The 18,021-nt window shown below is 37.5% G+C and overlaps 1 protein-coding gene across 1 annotated transcript in view; it reads right to left on the bottom strand.

Moving 5' to 3' along the window:
* The window catches only part of LOC133875337 (callose synthase 10), a 90,641-nt gene that overhangs the window by 3,787 nt on the left and 68,833 nt on the right, over nucleotides 1-18,021 (bottom strand). Inside the window, exons 23-47 of the mRNA XM_062313441.1 lie at nucleotides 17,724-17,751; nucleotides 15,560-15,657; nucleotides 15,349-15,430; nucleotides 15,102-15,262; nucleotides 14,818-14,938; nucleotides 13,805-13,902; nucleotides 13,629-13,719; nucleotides 13,370-13,530; nucleotides 13,173-13,282; nucleotides 10,035-10,154; nucleotides 9,793-9,861; nucleotides 9,535-9,706; nucleotides 7,957-8,062; nucleotides 5,984-6,103; nucleotides 4,323-4,438; nucleotides 4,146-4,229; nucleotides 3,804-3,916; nucleotides 2,643-2,695; nucleotides 2,386-2,562; nucleotides 2,242-2,289; nucleotides 1,197-1,355; nucleotides 818-931; nucleotides 630-718; nucleotides 335-493; nucleotides 88-190 (exon numbers count right to left, since the gene is read on the bottom strand). Of these exons, the coding sequence (XP_062169425.1) occupies nucleotides 88-190; nucleotides 335-493; nucleotides 630-718; nucleotides 818-931; nucleotides 1,197-1,355; nucleotides 2,242-2,289; nucleotides 2,386-2,562; nucleotides 2,643-2,695; nucleotides 3,804-3,916; nucleotides 4,146-4,229; nucleotides 4,323-4,438; nucleotides 5,984-6,103; nucleotides 7,957-8,062; nucleotides 9,535-9,706; nucleotides 9,793-9,861; nucleotides 10,035-10,154; nucleotides 13,173-13,282; nucleotides 13,370-13,530; nucleotides 13,629-13,719; nucleotides 13,805-13,902; nucleotides 14,818-14,938; nucleotides 15,102-15,262; nucleotides 15,349-15,430; nucleotides 15,560-15,657; nucleotides 17,724-17,751 (2,752 nt within the window). The remainder of the gene's footprint in view (nucleotides 1-87; nucleotides 191-334; nucleotides 494-629; nucleotides 719-817; nucleotides 932-1,196; nucleotides 1,356-2,241; nucleotides 2,290-2,385; nucleotides 2,563-2,642; nucleotides 2,696-3,803; nucleotides 3,917-4,145; nucleotides 4,230-4,322; nucleotides 4,439-5,983; nucleotides 6,104-7,956; nucleotides 8,063-9,534; nucleotides 9,707-9,792; nucleotides 9,862-10,034; nucleotides 10,155-13,172; nucleotides 13,283-13,369; nucleotides 13,531-13,628; nucleotides 13,720-13,804; nucleotides 13,903-14,817; nucleotides 14,939-15,101; nucleotides 15,263-15,348; nucleotides 15,431-15,559; nucleotides 15,658-17,723; nucleotides 17,752-18,021) is intronic.

Genomic DNA, 18,021 nt, shown 5'->3' with positions numbered 1-18,021 from the left:
TATCATCAAGAGATGAAGTGGAACTGACTTTGTCTCTATTGCAATAGTTAAAAAAAAGGCAAGAAAATATTTGTATTGGTTACAAACCTGTTCTTCATCCCACCAAGATTCCCAGCTATTTTCTCCCTTCACACCTACTCCACCTTTATACAGAAGCCAACTAGTCCAATCATCAAAATCCTCCACAGTCCTGTACATTGGAAATTAAGATTATAAGAATGACAAGCCAGTATGATTATTACAAAATAATATAAAAAGTAAGAGCAGGGACTTAAATGCCACAAAAGAAAAGACACATAATTTCCAGGAAGTAAATAAAAAGCTAAGAACTCACTTTTGCCACTCAAAACCAGAGGGATTGAAGATATAAGGAGCAAAGAGCCACGAAATGACAAGGAACCAACTGCTTATAGTTAGCAAAACAAATGAAACAGCACCTCCATCTGTGTACCCATATGCAATATAAACTATAAGAAGCAGTGCCACCTCAAGCCTGCAAAAAATCAGCATCATAAGTTTGAGAAGAGGACAAAAAAAACCCCTTAAATTGATCCAAATAAACAAAATCAACCCCCACCCCTCTCCCATAAAGAAAAATCATATGTCCTTTGTTAGCAAATATCACTCACGCTTTGATGAAATGACTTCTTGAATAAAGCCTGTAATTTTCAGCAAACTTGATGTGTTGGACAACAAAGCCTCTACCAGTTGCTCGGTACTGTTGGAGAAAATGAATAATGCGAATCAATCTTTCAATTGCCAAACAAATAAACCATAAAAAATAAAAAAGACAAATCAGAAAAGTATGTTGACATACTTTTGCACCTCCATGGAGAATGGTACGTCCAAAATAATGAGTTCTTGTTCCCAATGAAAATGTGAAGAAGACAGAACACAACTGAAGTTGCATTGTAATAAAACTGAAAACAGCCTGCAAATATTTAGGTAAGACTAAAGGATTAGCACTACAAAAGGTTATGTACTATGGAAATACATTTATTGAAAAGATAAAAATAACAAGAAAATCATATTAATAGAACATCCAAAAAAAAAAAGAAGACGACAAAACAGACTTATCAAGGACATATAGCCTGCTAAAGCCTAAAAAGTTCCACACTGTATACAATACAGGAGGCAATGCCATTATATTATTCCAAGTACCAAGCTTTACACTGATAAGAAATATATAAACTAACCTTCAGCAATCCCATTTCAAGTATAAAACCCATTATCATCGGAACTGCAGTAAAAATTCCAATCTGAACCAAGAACTGAGCATTCAAAGCTGCATCTAGTGCTGTGTTACCCGAAATTTTTGCTTGCTTTGAGATTGATTCATCAAGTCCAGAGAAAGCCTGAAGGAATTGGCAGCAGATTGACAAAAAAGTTATCTAGTGGAAAGATGTGCTCAGGGCAATCACAAAGAGATGAAAAATCTATCCAAGAGCACCGACAGTGAGTACTTGTTCTTGTCACACTGAGGGAAAGAAGATAAAGAACAAGAAGAACAAAATCCAAAGAGACATTATACTCATTTATGATTCCCTAAAATCAAGGGCTAGGTCACATTTCTTGGGTGAATGGATTTGGACAGAGCATTGAATATGGTGGTACTACAAATCCAGGCGAGAACACCATCTACATGCATCACGACCCAATTTCTAGAGAATTTGATTTTTTTTTTTGGGAGGGGGGGTGTGGGGGGGATTACATAATTGTCATTGAATCATAAAAACATTAACATAACTCCCTGAAACTGTTTGGTTCAAGCAACTAGATCCAAGGAAAAAAGATTTCAAACTATGAATCCAAAGCTCATCTAATGCTTAGACTACATGATGAATTACAAACAAGGTCAAATTTCTAAGCAAAAAAATGGATTTTTCTTTCATTCAACTGCAAGTGGCCACAGGTTCTAATACAATTTTATCAAAGGTACCTTTAGCAAGTGTACCATAAAGCTCAACTACCCCGATTTTTGTAACATCAATTTAAATCATAACAAGGCTGCAAGCAATGCAGCAAAAACTCCCATCCTTCTATACCAAACTAGTTATACAAATTATTTTGTAGACAATCAGCAAGTTTTACATCTAAGCTTGATTAGAAATTTGATAGTAATAATTTAACAGATATAATCATCATGTTATAAAATTTGGAAGAGTAAGACTCAGGTGGAGACGCTAAAGAAATCAGTGAAAAAACATGGTGTAGGAAGGGAAATTAACTTTGTCAGATTACCAGGTAAACTCTTCCATATAAAAATATGTATACTGTGAGTACTGTCATCTGCATTAAAAAGGAAATTCTCATCAGCCCATTCGAGAGACAAGTTATTCCAATTATCTATAATGATGCAAGAACAGGATATACAATAAAAAGTACCATTGTGCACACATAATACCCAACGGTTGTGAAAAAGAATGACAGCATTCGGAAGAAATCAAACAGTTGTCCAAGCCTGTAAATATCCCTGCTAAGGACTTGCTCTCCATTTCCACCTGCCACCTTCCCTTCAAAGAGGGCAATCTGGTTTAATCCAACATCCCTTCCTTTTCCAACCTACATGAGATGCAGCTATCAAGCAACCATAAAGAAGATGTTCAACTTAAAACAGACACAGATTTATGAGCATAATAAACCTGAATATATTCATGGTGTGTTATGTTACCCTGCCTCAATGTGGAGTTGAAACCTGCAACATAAATTATAACTTGTATAATCTCATAGAATCAATAATCAACAGGACGCTTTAAGTAAACCATACTAACCTCTAAACACAAACAAAGAAAATCGCAAGGAGAAGACACAATTTCAGACTACTTTCTTTAGTGAAAGCTCAGTGATAAACAAGGTTAGGCAGAACAAGGTGCAGACAAAACTGGCAGCCCAGGGTCCGGATCTGGGCACCATGGAGGTGGAGCAGTGTATACATCTATTATCATGTACCACAGAAAATATATCTCCAAGCATATGTTACATATTAAATTAAAAAAGTATGCATTTCTCTGGATGCATAGTTTAAAAGAAACTCACAATTGTAACTAACATATTTAAAACCAAACAAGTAATGGCAAAAAAACATATTTTCCGGAAAGGAAGACAGAACTCTCAACCAAAAGTGGATCATAGAGCATGAAACAATGCAAATAAACTGATAAGTGACACAAATGTCATTGCTTCTATTCAAGACTCTGAAGGCGCCACTATATTTCCTTTAAAAAAATAAGGGGAAAATACACTTTAGGCCCTGAACTACCACTACATTTTTGTCAAAGAGGAAGAGTTCTTCGTTTTTGACAATGAAATCTTCATCTTCGAAGACGAAGATGTTTCCGTCGGACCTGACTCTTCTAACTCCGACAACCATATTGGTTTGCTTGTCGGCAATATGATCAAATCTTTATTCCTAAGAACTTTGTATGACTAGATATCTGCCTTAGGCAGTGTTCATTCCACTACTTTAGTAGAATTTATTGATCTTTTAAACTTTAGAATGTAATATGTAATTTGTAAGTTTTTAGGGGCTGTCTAGCATATTTACGTATTGTAGCATTCTCCTCTTCTTAGCAAAGTGATTAATTACTTAACAAAAAGAGTAATTTTTTCTTTTTATTTTATTTTTTAAAAAACTACACTAAACAAAGTTGAAGTAAAGAAAATAATATAAATTGGCCAACACTTTAATATAAAATCCAGAATGGATATCATGTTATATAAAAATTAGCATAAGGTAACTTGTTAGTAACACTGAAATGAGATATTGAAACAAGAAGCAAATCATTGGACTCCCTCATGCTTACCTGCATATATATCCTCACTTATATTGATAACACGCGATGCCTTACTGATGCCTCCTCTAGTTATGTGAAATATTCGATCAAACACATCTGGATGTCCATAATGCATGCGGACTCTGCAATATTTTAGAACGCCATAATAAAATTTATTTATATTCCATATAGCATGTCAATTTTTTTTACGAAAATTCCTGACCAACACTTTCTATACTAGTGCCATTCAAATTTTCTCCACTTCTTCCAACATGTTTTAAAAACGAAAGGCAGCTAGGAAGTTAACAACAGAATCTTGATAAATTGATCCATAAGTCAACTCAATCACTTTCTTACAAGAAGATGACTCACTTGAGCGGACTTGCTAAAACACGCTGCCCCAAGGTTACAAAGCTAGTCTCTTGGTTGGACATGAACCAAGCTAATGATGAGACACTGCATTGATATATCCAACATGTAAGGGCTAATAAAGATCACCATGGAAACAAAAACCAAAGTTGGCTTTGTTTTAATGAATAGCACACAAACCTTCCTGTAAAAACATTCTCCCTTACACCAAGTATAGTTGGCGGTCGAATGCCATGATTTCCATGAAATTCCTCAAGAAGATTTCTCATTTTCATTGCCTCTTCAAGGTAATTATCCTACGCAAGAAAAGAAGGGCGTTACTATGTACAGGTCATATCTATATCATTATTTGCTATACATATTGAAACAAGAAGCCGTTTCCAAGAAACTATTCAAGGTTCCCATACTGTTTAGAAACCCTAATGTAAAACCATATAGAAGTCAAAAGCAGGCCGTATGCTAGTTAACAGTAACTTCCTTAGTTTCAAAGTTGGGGACGGCAGGAAAATTTTCCTATGGTTTGATTCTTGGCATCCAGCAGGGTATCTTCTTGATCGGTATGGCTACTGAACTGTTTGTGATGCTGGAAGAGATATTGGTCCTAAGCTCTCTTCCATTATTAGGAATGGTGAATGGAATTGACCAAGTCCTTGCTCGGACAACCTTGTAGAGATTCAAAGCAGCCTGTCGGAGGTTGCTATTGGTGGAGAAGATCTTCCTGTTTGGAAAGGCAGCAAAGGGGTCTACTCTTGTGCAGAAAATTGGGATCAACTTAGGGTGAAACTTCCTGCTCTGGATTGGCACAAAGTGGGGTGGTTTGCCCAAAGCTATTCCTAAGCATGCTTTTATCCTATGGTTGGCTCTAAGGGATGCTCTAGTTACAAAGGAGAAGATGTGTTCTTGGGGTTTTTCTGGTCCTAGTGTTTGCATGTTTTGCTATGGCTGCCAAGAAAGCAGGGGACATCTTTTCTTTGCTTGTAGTTTTAGTAGACGGATATGGCGGGCATTGATGTCTATTTGTCTCATTCTGAATCCCCCTGTAGACTGGGAAGAGGTGATCTGGTGGTTTGTTAAAGATTTGCAAGGTACAAGCTTGAAAGCTAATGCTTGCAAGTTAAGCCTTGCTGCAGTTGTGTACCACTTATGGTGGCAGAGAAATGCCCTTCTGCATGGCAACACTCCTAGAACGGAGGAAGCTATAGTGAGCCAAGTCAAAAGGCAAGTTGGTTCTAAGCTCCTGGCTATGGGATCAAAGCATTGGAAAGAATCTTGCTCTTGCTTATAACTGGAATCTGCAGGGCCTCATTGGTTATTAGTTTTCTTGGGGCTGCTTCTTTGTTTGGTACAGCAATTGTTTTCTTGCTGTTTTGCTGATGGTTGAGGGGTTTTGTCCATGATTTCTTGTATTCTCTGTTGCCTTTGTGCAGCAGTTGTTTTGTGTTTTGTTGTTCTTAGTTAGGGGGTCTGTCCCTAACTAGTTGGTTCTTTCATCCAGTTTTTTCTGGAGTGTTCTTTTTGGAGTGTTTGGTTTATAAATGTTTAGTTCAAATCTCAAAAAAAAAAAAAATAATAATAATAATTCTGGAACAATAAATAATATATCTAATGGTGTAGAAATAAGTTTATGCCATAAGTATCTGCCAATAGACCCTACAAGAAAAAATAAATATAATCTGTGGGACAGTGTTAAATAACTGAAAATCGATCTCAAGCTTTCAAATAGCTAAAGGACAGCCACCAGAATTGAATTCACATCAAATTGGTTTTTGAAATTAAAAGAAGTAACAAAAATCCAATAAGAACAAGGAAAGGTAGCCATCTAACCAAAAGAGGTATATAACCTGATTCATGTCGATTGTTTGAACAGCTTCCCCTCGAGTGAAGATAATAGCATGGTTTTGGTTTTCAGGCTTCCCTTCTCCAAGCTTTGGGTCACCAGGTAATTTGATGGAGAATATTTCCTACATATTATCATTAGCAAACCACAGCTCAGCACAAAAGAAAAAATGAAAAGAGGGGCGGGGGTGCTTCTGAAGGATAAAATGCTGAAAGAGAAAAAACCAAGTCAGGAACAAGAAACGAATTTTCAAATAAAACTATGCATACGTGAAGTTCCAAAAAGAAACAAGAAGTTAATGAACCAGAAACGTTATTCTTTAAGACGTTATATCACAATATCACAAAGCATAATGCAAACTACAACAACTAAAGGAAACACTAGGATAAAGAATTCATCTGTCACCTATAATATAAGCTCCTTAAATTAAACACAGCGGAGGCTCTTCAATTGTAGGCATAAGGTAATTAATAGAGAACAAATTTCATTTATTTAGGCCACAATCCCCCAAATAAGGATCATTACAGCCACAATGACCCATTAATCTAAAACTAAGAGGAGGAAAAAAAACAAAGAAGCAAGAAATGCTGAGACTATAACTGAAAATTTCAACTGTAAAAAGGCACTGCTTCTAGGACTAAGATGCAAATACAATGTAAAACATAGGAACCAAAGCATAACGTTTTAATGTCAAAATACTGAAATTGCACATTTTACTCAATACCATAATTAAGCTAATTCAAATTATAGACACAGCACAAGAAAATAGAAGCTGTATTGAAACCTTAATACTATAAAGGTACAATGTTATAAGACACAAGTTTTCCTACAGAAATTGCACACAGCAAGAGAGTACATTATAATTGATAAGACCAACTCACAATATGAGCAACAGAAAATGGAAAGGGCCATGATTATTGACCAACAACTATGAAAGAAATACGAAGCAAGGCAAAATTTGTTTACACTGTCATCACATCTCAACTGTTAAGACACTCGAACTAAGAGCATCTCCAGCAAGGTTAGGTAAAATACATATCCAAAAAGCACTTTTCTTTATTTTACCTACTCTTTTTTCAATACAAACTCTTAATATATTTTCTATTTCATTTAAATATTATTTTTCAGTTTTTTTCTTTTATTATTTTCCTTAACACCACCTCTCTCATTGAATTTGAGCTTGGGCTTCTCTTAAGGCAGTATTTGACTTCGGCTTCGTCTAGGTTGCAGCAGTGGAGGTTGCATGTTGTGGTGCGGCGATCTAGGTTGCGGTAGTGGTGCAGTGATATGGGTTGCCCATCGGCCTGCTTGTGGTGCGGCGATCTGTGAGCCAAGCTGAGCCCCACGGCTGGAGAAGAAGATGAGCCAAGTGGACCTGGCCAAGCAGATCAACAAGAGGCCCCAGGTGGTCCAGGAGTAAGAGAATGATAAGGCCGTGCCGAACCAAGCCGTTGAGGGAGAGAGAAGAGAGAGAAAAGATTAAAAAAGCCGAGCATTGTGCTATAGTAAATAGCAAGAGTTGCAATTTAGTGTAGCCCAAAATGTATTTTACTTCCTCTTAAGCTAATCTGTTCGAGAAGAAAAACTGTTCATATTAGCTAAATATGGCTAATATGAGCCATTTAGAGCATCCGCTGGAGATGCTCTAAGTGTCTGTACGTAAAATTAACAAAAAAGGGCAAGAAAAAAAAAAAAAAGAACACAGAGAGAATCTGATACAAAGAAGCATATTGGCTTGTAAAGTAGCAAGTGCTATCTACTTCTTAGCACTAGAGAAAAACATATTAGATTGTTTCCATCAATAGCAAGCTAAACTCAAACAGCCAGTTTAACCGTTAAGCTACAAGAGTTGTCACTATTTTGCTTTGAGAAAATGAAATTGGAAGCATATGGGGAGATGCATAATCAGAAATCAATCCTAGAAAGGAAATAAAGATCTATGAAGAAAGAACAGGTTTGACAAAAATAATTGATTACCTGATCTTTTCCATGTATATCAGCTTTGACAAGCTTTGAATAAAATTCCTTTTCTGCTGCAGCACCCTCCTCTTCATGTATGAAAGCAACTCGGAGTGCTTCATTTCTAATAACAAAAGAATATATATCAAGTAATACGAAGTCAAAGATAAAGAAAGCTCATTAAATGACAGAATGACTAGTGTTCTCCATTGCATAGCATATTAATTTTTCAGTGAAGAGTCATACTTAGATTCAACAGTCTGCTGTATGGATAAGCTTGGCACAACTCTGAGATAAATGGCCAACATTCTAGCCAATTATGATAGGATGTGCAACATAGTGTATATTGAAAAGATTATTCATCATGAACAACATTTCACACACACAAAACATATGCTAAAAGGATCATTCAGCACCAACCACATCAAACATCCCCCCCCCCCACAAACAGACTGCATTAGACAAAGAGAAACAGCATCCCAAATAACATCAGTACAATGTCCCTGAAACTTTCCAGTTAAATCAGAGCAAGTCAATGACCTTTTCAGGTATCACCCAATGAACTGAAAATAAAGAGAAGACCAACAACCAACCACAACTCTTTTGTAAAAGAACAATAAATGATCAACTGATTCATCACTCCATTGACACATGCAGTACACGCCACTAAACCCAATCAATGCCTCATAGAAGGTCCAAACATCAAATTGCCATTATTGTTTAACTTCCAACACACCCTATCAAGATCTATTATGAGACATAAAGATCTACAAGCAATATCTGAAATCAAATAATATCAAGGTCTAAGCCATATGAAAATCTGAGGGTTCAGACACAATAACTGGTACACATGAAAAAAGGCATAAAAAGAAATATAAGAATCAGATTGACCACCAGCAGGCTTCCTACCTTCCCGTTGTCTATCCATAATCAAACATAAATTTTAAGCCAGACTATGATTATACCAATAATGTAAGTTTCAGTTCAGTTGATTGATGTACGAAGCATCAAGGTACCGAAAAACCAGACATCAATCCTCTAAGAGTTGATCCCAAATTCCTTAAATACCATCTGTAACAGGAGAGGGGAGTGCATATAACCTTTGACAAGGAAGTTGGCAGTTAAGAAAATTTGCATCAACAGAGGTGCAGTTCAAACTCAACCAAACGAACTCATAATGCTTTACAACCCTCCTTAACCCTGAAAAAGAATCTATAGATGAAAATGGCAGAAGGCTGGTCATATAACAAGGAACCGCATCCATAAACTATTGAGAAGTTGCTTTCCACCAAAGCTACAAGCCTTTGGCATACTCCTTAATTACAAGATTACACTTGTATGTAGCCATCTACTAATGCCCAAATAACATGAGACCAAGCTACTCAGCACCCATGCAATAACCTACCTAGCATTGTAAATGCCACTCTACTAAACATTCATAACCTGGAGCATGACCTCTAGGTAATTTACATTATATTAAGATAAATAAAGAATGACTATACGAATTTGGATTCTAAGGACACGAAAGTGTAAACACTCAACACAACTAGAAAAGGTAGTTCAATAGATGAATGATAATAAAAATAATAATTATACCTCTGCAACAAAAGAGCAATATCAGCCGCCTGTTGCGCCTTCCTTTGCTTTTGTTGACCATAAATTTGGCATGACACCACATAGGTAAACTTCAAATCTGCTTGTGCCCGTGATTCACGAGACAACTCAAAACCTTGGGCTGTGGGGAATTCCATTTGAGAATAATCACCCACTACAGAGTAAAGACAAAATGTGAGGATATATCCAGGCCCTAAAATAGAAGACTGGTGACGTTAAAAAAGGCCTAAAACCAAATACCTCCCAATGATCTCCTTTCCAAATAACTTTGCAGCATTAAAGCCCTTCTATAATACATCATACCGCGCACTGCATTTCAAGGAAAATTAAACATAAAATGAAAAAAAAAAAAAAAAAAATCCATTAAGATCGCATCCAACTCACTATAAACAATAACACATAAATAACAGTATAAATATCCTAAGTTCCTGAATGCATCTAAAAATAATGGAGAATCTGGCATATCATCAAGTTATTCTAACCAGTCCTGGCTAGAGTCTGCCCTCGATAAGATGCCCAAAACCGAAGGTCCAAAGAATCACTTAGTTCCAAATCTCCTGTATCCTCTCGGCCCATCCGCTCCAAAAAATTCGTCCATTCATCTAAATAGAAAACAAAATCACAGCCACATATCACAAAAAAGGGCAGATATCACCCGTTAAGAAAAAGAAAATGAACCCCCGTGTCTATTCCTCTTCTGTTTCTGATAGTTATGCGTGTGTGTGAAATATTTGAAAGCATTCATGAGGGGTCATTGTCTGGTGCAATGGTAAAAAGTCTCAGGCTGCCAAGGGAAAGTGGACAGGTTGAGTGTTAAGAGCGGCCCCTTTATGCAAAAATGCTGCAGGGCAGGACTGTATTCATCAAGGAAAACCAAGAAAACATAAGTCCTTGCATAGGTTAAGCTTATGTTCCAAGCCACCTCTCCCAGGACCCGCTTAAGTGGGACCTGGGACCAGCACCGAGTAATAGCCCTTTAAAAAGCATTCTATTGTTTTCCAGTATTTATTGAAAAAAATATTATAAGATTGGGGGACCATTAAAGAGGAGATCAGAATTTTTTTATCTGATGCCACATGGTTGGGGAGAGCATATGTCTATAGGAGCTCTAGTAAGTTTTCATTTTTTTTTGTGTGTAAGAAAGCAAAGGGACAGGCGTCTCTATTCTAGAAGATGTATGAGGTGGCCCTACTATAGCCGTCCCCACGAGGTGTACCTATTCTAGAATACCATAATTGGCCAGAACATGATATGGGTCCTCTCTTTTGTGATTTTCTATTTCATTTACATGGTATCAGAGGTTGTATAATCCTTACCCAACCAATCATATGAGGCGGCCCTATTGTAGCTGTCCTTATAAGGGGTCCCTCTAAAGTGTACCTATTCTAGAATAGTGTAATTAATCCTATAAATAGTAATGAATTGTGAGGGCCAGAATAAGATACTGTTTCTCTCTTCTGTGATCTTCTATTTCATTTACAGTGTGGATAACGGCTTTTAAGTTGAATTCATACATTTGAGAATTAGGATAAAAACAAGGTAGTCTTAGGGGGCATTTGAAGGTTCTTTTCTGGCGGAAGGAGACTGAGACAAGGTGACCTGATGTCACCCAACCTGTGAAATTCCGGCAAGCCTTGGCTGGTTTCAGTGTATTCGACAAGATTCCAGTGGTTTTACAATTTTCTGGTGAGCTTTCGGGCGGTTTCAATGTTTAACAGTAAGTTTTGACCAGTTTTAGCCGATTCAGGCGGTTTTTCTGCAAGCTTTGTTGTGTTTTGATACTGATTTGGTGATATTTCGGCCGGTTCAATACTGTTGTGGCCGGTTCAGACATGCTTTCATCCGGTTTAGTTTGTATTTCAGATGATTCTGTGAGTTTTAGATCGGATCAGTTTGTTTTTTGGTAGGTGTGGTGAAGTTCAGCAGCTTTGTTGTGTTTTCAGCTGGTTTATTGATATTTCGGCTAGTTTCGTGGTTTCTCAGCCAGTTTATTGTGTTATTTGGCTTGTTCAACTCATTCTGTTGACCGATTAGGTGCTTTTTTGGCAGGTTCTGCAGTATTCTTGACCAGTTCTTTTGCTTTTCCACCAGTTTGGTGGTATTTCAACCTGACAAACAACTTCCAGTTGTGTTTACAAAGTCATTGTATCACTCAGAGTTCATGATATATATACTCCAGTGTGAAAGGGAGTGTTAGAAAGAAGGGGATAAATATCCCTATTTTAGAAGGTGATAAGGCGTCCCTATGAGTTGTCCTACAGTGAGGTGTCCATATTCCAGAATATTGTATTTGTTCCTATATATATCAAAGGATTTTGACGGCTAGAAATGTATAGATCCTGAGCCTCTCTTTTGTCAAAAACACTAATCTTGACAATAAGCAAAATGGGCATCTCGGGGTAGGTCTACTGATGCAGATTGGGTAGGTTCTCCCTCAAATATAAGATCTATCACAGGGTACAGTATGTTCTTTGGGGGTATTCTGGTCACATGGGAAAAAAAGAAAGAAAGAAAGAGACACATGGTGGCATGAATTAGTGCAGAAGCATTGAGCAATGGCTCATACTGCAAGTGAACTAACATGGTTAAAATATTTTTCTTAGGAAATTGGTTTTCTAGCTCCTACTCCTATCCCACTGTTTTCTGATAATGAAGTTGCTTTGCATAGTCTCTAATCATGTATTTCATGAAAGGACCAAACAGATGGAGGTTAATTAACATTACATTCAAGAAAAGATATTGTGGATAAATATCCACATCATTTGTGAAGTTGGGAAACCAATTTGATGATGTGTTTACATAGTCTTTGCGCCGTAGAGTTCACTTGTTTCAAGTTGGAGTTATATATATGCTCTAGCTTGAGGGAGAAAGAAAGAAAGGAAAGGGATGGGTGTCCCTAGTCTAGAAGATGTGTGAGGTGTCCATATGAGGCGGCCCTATTGTAGCTGTCCTTATAAGGTGTCCCTCTAAGGTGTACCTATTCTAGAATAGTGTAATTTATCCTATAAATAGTAATGAATTGTGAGGGCCAGAATAAGATATTGTTTCTCTCTTCTGTGATCTTCTATTTCATTTACAGTGTGGATAACGGCTTTTAAGTTGAATTCATACATTTGAGAATTAGGATAGTGCTACATGCAAGGGATGGAGAAAGCTTTCTAATCTGTAGTTTTCTCTTACTGTTGCTTTCTGGGTAATCTTTTTCATTATCAATTTGTAAGCCTGCTGGAGCAGGAAACTTGGTAGTTGGAGGAGTTTATCACTTTGAGATTAGTGCATTCTGATTTGAGCAAGGGGGAAGAGTAAATTATTGCTGTGCTCTAATTAGGTTTTCTCAAGACATTATTCTTAATTTTTCTTTAATAATAGGAAGATTACACATGGACACAGTGGGCCACGAGCTTAAGACCTTACCCTCCATCTTGTTCTCACAATGGAAGGAGGTAATATTTGAGCTGGTGCTCATTAGGCTTAGGTCATCATTGTCCAGGTTTTTAATTAACCCCTTTCGCATTCATTAATATTTGAATTTGACACTATGGTTTGTACTTCTTTTTCTTTTTCAGGAATACCCATATATTGAGAAAGATTGCTTATGAGAGAGAGAGAGAGAGAGTGACCTGGAAAAATCTTCTGAAGATAGAAAAGAATAGATATTCCATCTTCATTTTCAGCACGCAATTCAGAGGAACTATAGAGTACAGTCTCACTGTAGTATGGGGTGAAGACACTATTCTCAAACAAAACAAACAAAACAAAATTAAAATGCCATGGTCAACACTAAAAAGGAAAATCACCTCCTCCTAGATACAAGTACCTGAAGGGTAACATTTCACTGACTGGCTTTGCCGGAGGCATGTCCATAAATAATGAATTCGTAAAGAACTCTAATCTTCTTCTTGCTTCAAGATTCTTTGGAACGTTAGCTGCAGTGTCCTTTACAGTGAGAAGAAGGTGCAACCGCTTTACTTGCTCCACCTGTGACAACAAACAGGATAAAACTCCCTTTGTAAAGCAAACTACATAGCAAAAGAGGTTGTAAAAATTGTAAAAAAGGAGCTTCCAGAAATGCTTACAATTTCTGGGTCCTTGGGCCATTCTATCCTAGAAAAAAGGCGCCCTTCATTTCTTGCTCTTGCCACAATGTTCCATGTATCAAACTGCTCCCTAGAGCATCAAAATATAAATAAATACAACAATTTCACAAGTTATCGTTCTATATATCTTCAGCATCATGTGGCCAATCATATACCTTAAATCTGGAGAAAGCAACTCATGTGTAACAACTTCATGCAGATCGTAAACAGCTTTTGCAGCACCTTTTTCACGTTCAGGAGTTCCGTCCCGCATCTGACGCAAATCACTTGTTAATATAATAACAAGCAATCACCATAACATCCTACATTGGCAAACAATAGACAGACGTCCTGTATTTCGACCCTAAAAACTTTGCCAAAACCACGTCCAACATTTATGGAATGCGACACAAATCATCCAGAAATGCAGTAAGATACCCATGAAGTTTGAAACATCATTCGATGGCATGCCCTTCTTGACTGCAATGGTTGCATCTCGATTGCACCATCTTGAGAAGGCTTATTTGTAGCTTAAATAGATAGGTAAACAATAAGCTTCTATGTGGAACAACTTAATTTAAGTGCAAACCCCCCCTCAAAAAAAAAATAAGAGAAGGAAAAAAACGCTCGTTTTCTACATGGTTTCAATATAATAATCTCCATAATGCCTCTCAAAAGGACCAATAAGTGGGAGAAGGACAATGATATTTCCAGGTATACTGCTGTACCGGACTACTACTGACCAAAGTTTGGATCATATGAACTATGGCGATTCCAGGAATAAACAAATTACCATAATATAAGTCAAGATTCAAAAAAATCCAAAGCACCACATGTCTGCAGTATACAAGAAACAGGCACATTGGACAGGTGTGTGAGACAATATCCTGACGGTGATGAGAGATACATATGTAATCTTGGCTTAAAATTACTCAATAATGGATCTAGATCTGAGGTAGTAACTATATAAACTGCAATTGATAATCTTTTGTTAGGAAGGGAAATTGAAAATTCATTCATAATACATAATTAACCAGAAAACAAAAGGAAGAAAAAAAAATTAGCCAAAAAAAATAAGCTTCACTTCATTCACAGCCAAGGGGTTAAATATCACTCATATATTAACATCGACCCCAGCAGTATAAATTCCAGCAAGTTAAATGATGCACGTAGTTAACAGAACACATACCAGGAGCCCAGTCAATGCAGTAAATCTTGAAAGCACCACTGGAAGGTTCCCAAGAGATAAGGTTAAAACAAGTGAACCCTCTGATATACTGTTGTTAATCTCACGGTAGATCCTTTCAACCCTATCATAATGGAGGTTACCAATAAAGCACAAAAATAAATAATCAACTGTACATACACATAATTATACGAGACATACAAAAATCTAATAAGAATTAGTTGAACTTTTAAAGTTGACACACAAACGAATTCATAGTAATAACAATGGGACATAGGGATTCATACCAAAGCCTCCCTTCACCGTCAACCAGGGAATGTAAAATTTTTTCAATACTGTAGTAGCACTCCTGAACTGCATATGCCATGTATTCGTCCCTACATATTCTATTCCAAAGATCTGCCTGTGTATCTTTGCAGTCCAAGGCCAAATCCATAGCCAACAAGATCTGGAAAAAACAATGTGATTCAGCAGACATGGTATTACAGTATACCAGAAGAGTCTATCACCAATAATATTCCAGGTAACATCCACCTTACTGCTGAGAAGAAACAAAGGCCATTGAACTAATCTTAGACTTCCGGTGTTGCTAGGAATACAGAGTAAGTCCATCTCCCTGGAAGCATTAAAAAGATGAAGTGATATATAAATACTAATCACAAAACAAACAGTAAATAGAATCATAATAAATTATTGCAATCCCATTTTTCTTTCTTTTTGCAAATGGCTTTGCTCTATGATTTACCTTTTACTAATATAATCTTCCTCACGCAAGCTTTTGATTATCTCATTCCAAAACGGAGAAAAAAGGGCTGCATATGTCTTGTTCATATCCTGAGAAACCTGAAACAGGTATATAATAATAATAATAAAAAAAAATGTTGAAAAAAAAAAGGTTTAAAAAACAGAAGGAAAAAACATTTTGGTCAACAAATTGGGAAAAAGTTCCCAAAACAACAGGATTTACAGGTTGCTGTAAATCGTTATTTTTATCAAAATTTGAAAGGATAAATAATAAGGGAAAATTGCATCATTGATCTAGTGGTTAGCCTAAATTACAAATCACTCATTCTAGTATCAAAATTAATTCAGAGATTCATGTGATTGACTTAATTTACAAATAGCTCCAAAGAGTCAAATTCCGTTAAAATTTTTTACAGATTTCATTAGGTGTCATGTCAGTGCCAATAAGATGGCAACATGTGTTCCTCTCTCTCAGAAAAAACCCTTAGGTCTCCCTCCCAGTGAAAACCGTCTTGAGGGAGGGAGGGTCCTCCCTCCCTCCCTACTCCTCTTCTGGTCCCTTCCTCCTAGTGCTTTTCTTTTTCCAGTCTTTTAGTTTGGGGTTTCTCTTCTTCTTGGGTGTAGTTCGACGGTGGTTGGGTTTCTCCGGTGCTCTCGCGTCCCGCCAGAGGACTGCCGGCCTGCTCCAGTCTTATTCGTTGTTTTGTTGCTGGCCGTCGCGCCGTTGTGTATGGTTGATGGGTTCTTTTGCTCCTTGGGTAGTAGATCTACAGTGCTTGGGTCCTCACCCACGTGCTCGTGCTTCTCTGGAGGGTTCTCCGTCGTGGTCCGGCTTTTCCCCGCCGCCGTTGCAGCTGCGGGTGACTGCCACGCGCCGGAGCCGGAGTGCGTGGCCGTGGGCGTTTTTCTGAAGCTTGGGTGTTAGATCTGCGGAGTTTGGGTCTTCTTCAACGCGCAAGCGCACCTCCGGCGGCCTCACCGGCACTTTCCGCGACTTCTGTGGGTTTTACGGCGGTTTCTCTTCGGCGCCGGCGCGCGTGGGTCCACGCGCCACCGTGTCTGCGGGTTTTTTTTTTTTTTTTTTTCTCTGTTTTTGTGGGTTGGATTTTTTTGGGGGCTTTTTCTGTAGCTGGGTTTTGGGTTTCATTAGGGTTTTGTTGTTATTTGGGTGTTTAATGGGGGCTTGTACTGTTTTGGGTTTTGGGGCTCTTGAGGGTTTTGGGTGTTGTTGGGTTTTGGGGTTTTTGAAGGTCATGTTGGGTTCTGCATTATGGGCTAACTGGGTTCTTCCTTTGTATACTCCCTGTGTACTAAGGGGCGCCTTATGCTTTTTTAATGAAATTCCTATTACTTATATAAAAAAAAAAGATGGTAACATGTGTTGATCATAATAAAAAAATATAAATCGATTAAAAAAATAAAAATTTGAAAATAGAAAAGGGGTGGTTGCCGATTAGGCAGCAACCTGTCTGGGGGTGGCGTGCGGCCACCCCGAAATGCATCTAGGGGTGGCCGCGCACCACCCCGGCCACCTCTGGGGGTGGAACCTGGCAGCCACCCCTTTTTTTCTTTTCAAAAAAATAAAATAATATAATTTTTTAAGTTTTATTTAGGGATAACTTCACAAAAGGGTTTTGAATTATACGCCGTTTTGAGAGAAGGGTACTGAACTAGCAAACGTCTCAAACTGGAGTATCCAAGTTTCCAAACATCTCATTTAAGGGTACTCTATTAGGATTTGCTGTTAAATCCTGCAAAAATTCCCAAAATACCCTAGTGTTTATTTTATTTTTTTAAAAATTATATAATTTTCAAAGATTCAGGTATAGGTCTTTTTAGATTCAAGCACATGTATAAGATGTCTCCATATTTTCAAATTCACACAAGCTTTTTGTTAATCAATAAGACATTTTTCCGTGTTCTTTCTTTTGGCCAAAAGCTCCCGGTGAGTGTTCCATTGCTTTTTGACCACTAGAGGTTTCTAGTGATGCTTAAAACTGCCAATTTCTAACTGAAATTATTTCCAGCAAAATATTTTTAGACTTCCTATCTCATTTCTGCCATCAAACCAAAAAACAATTCACTTCACTGAAGCAATTTCCTAACGCATCTATAGTAAAAGAACATGCCACTAGATGGGCAAAAGCATCAAAGAAATAACTCACCTGAGGTGATTGTCTGTCAAAGGGGATCCTGTAAAAGCACATTGATAGACATTTATTATTTAAATGCATGATAGAGAAAACAATAGATACTTATTCACAAACCATTTAAGACAACAGGCATCCAGTCATAACAAATTATGTAATAAGAAGTGCAAAATTGCAAATACTATCGAATGCCACTCAGGTGGGAACGTTGGCCCGAATTCTAGGGTGTGGGGTTTCCACTCTAAAAGGCTAAGCATACATGGGACGGCGTTATTGAGAAGCTGGAATATTGGTTGGCTAGTCGGAAAATGAT

This window comes from Alnus glutinosa, chromosome 8, assembly GCF_958979055.1.
Source record: "Alnus glutinosa chromosome 8, dhAlnGlut1.1, whole genome shotgun sequence".
Lineage (NCBI taxonomy): Eukaryota > Viridiplantae > Streptophyta > Magnoliopsida > Fagales > Betulaceae > Alnus > Alnus glutinosa.
Note: the sequence above shows the minus strand (reverse complement) of the source record. Positions and strands in the feature narration are given on the sequence as shown.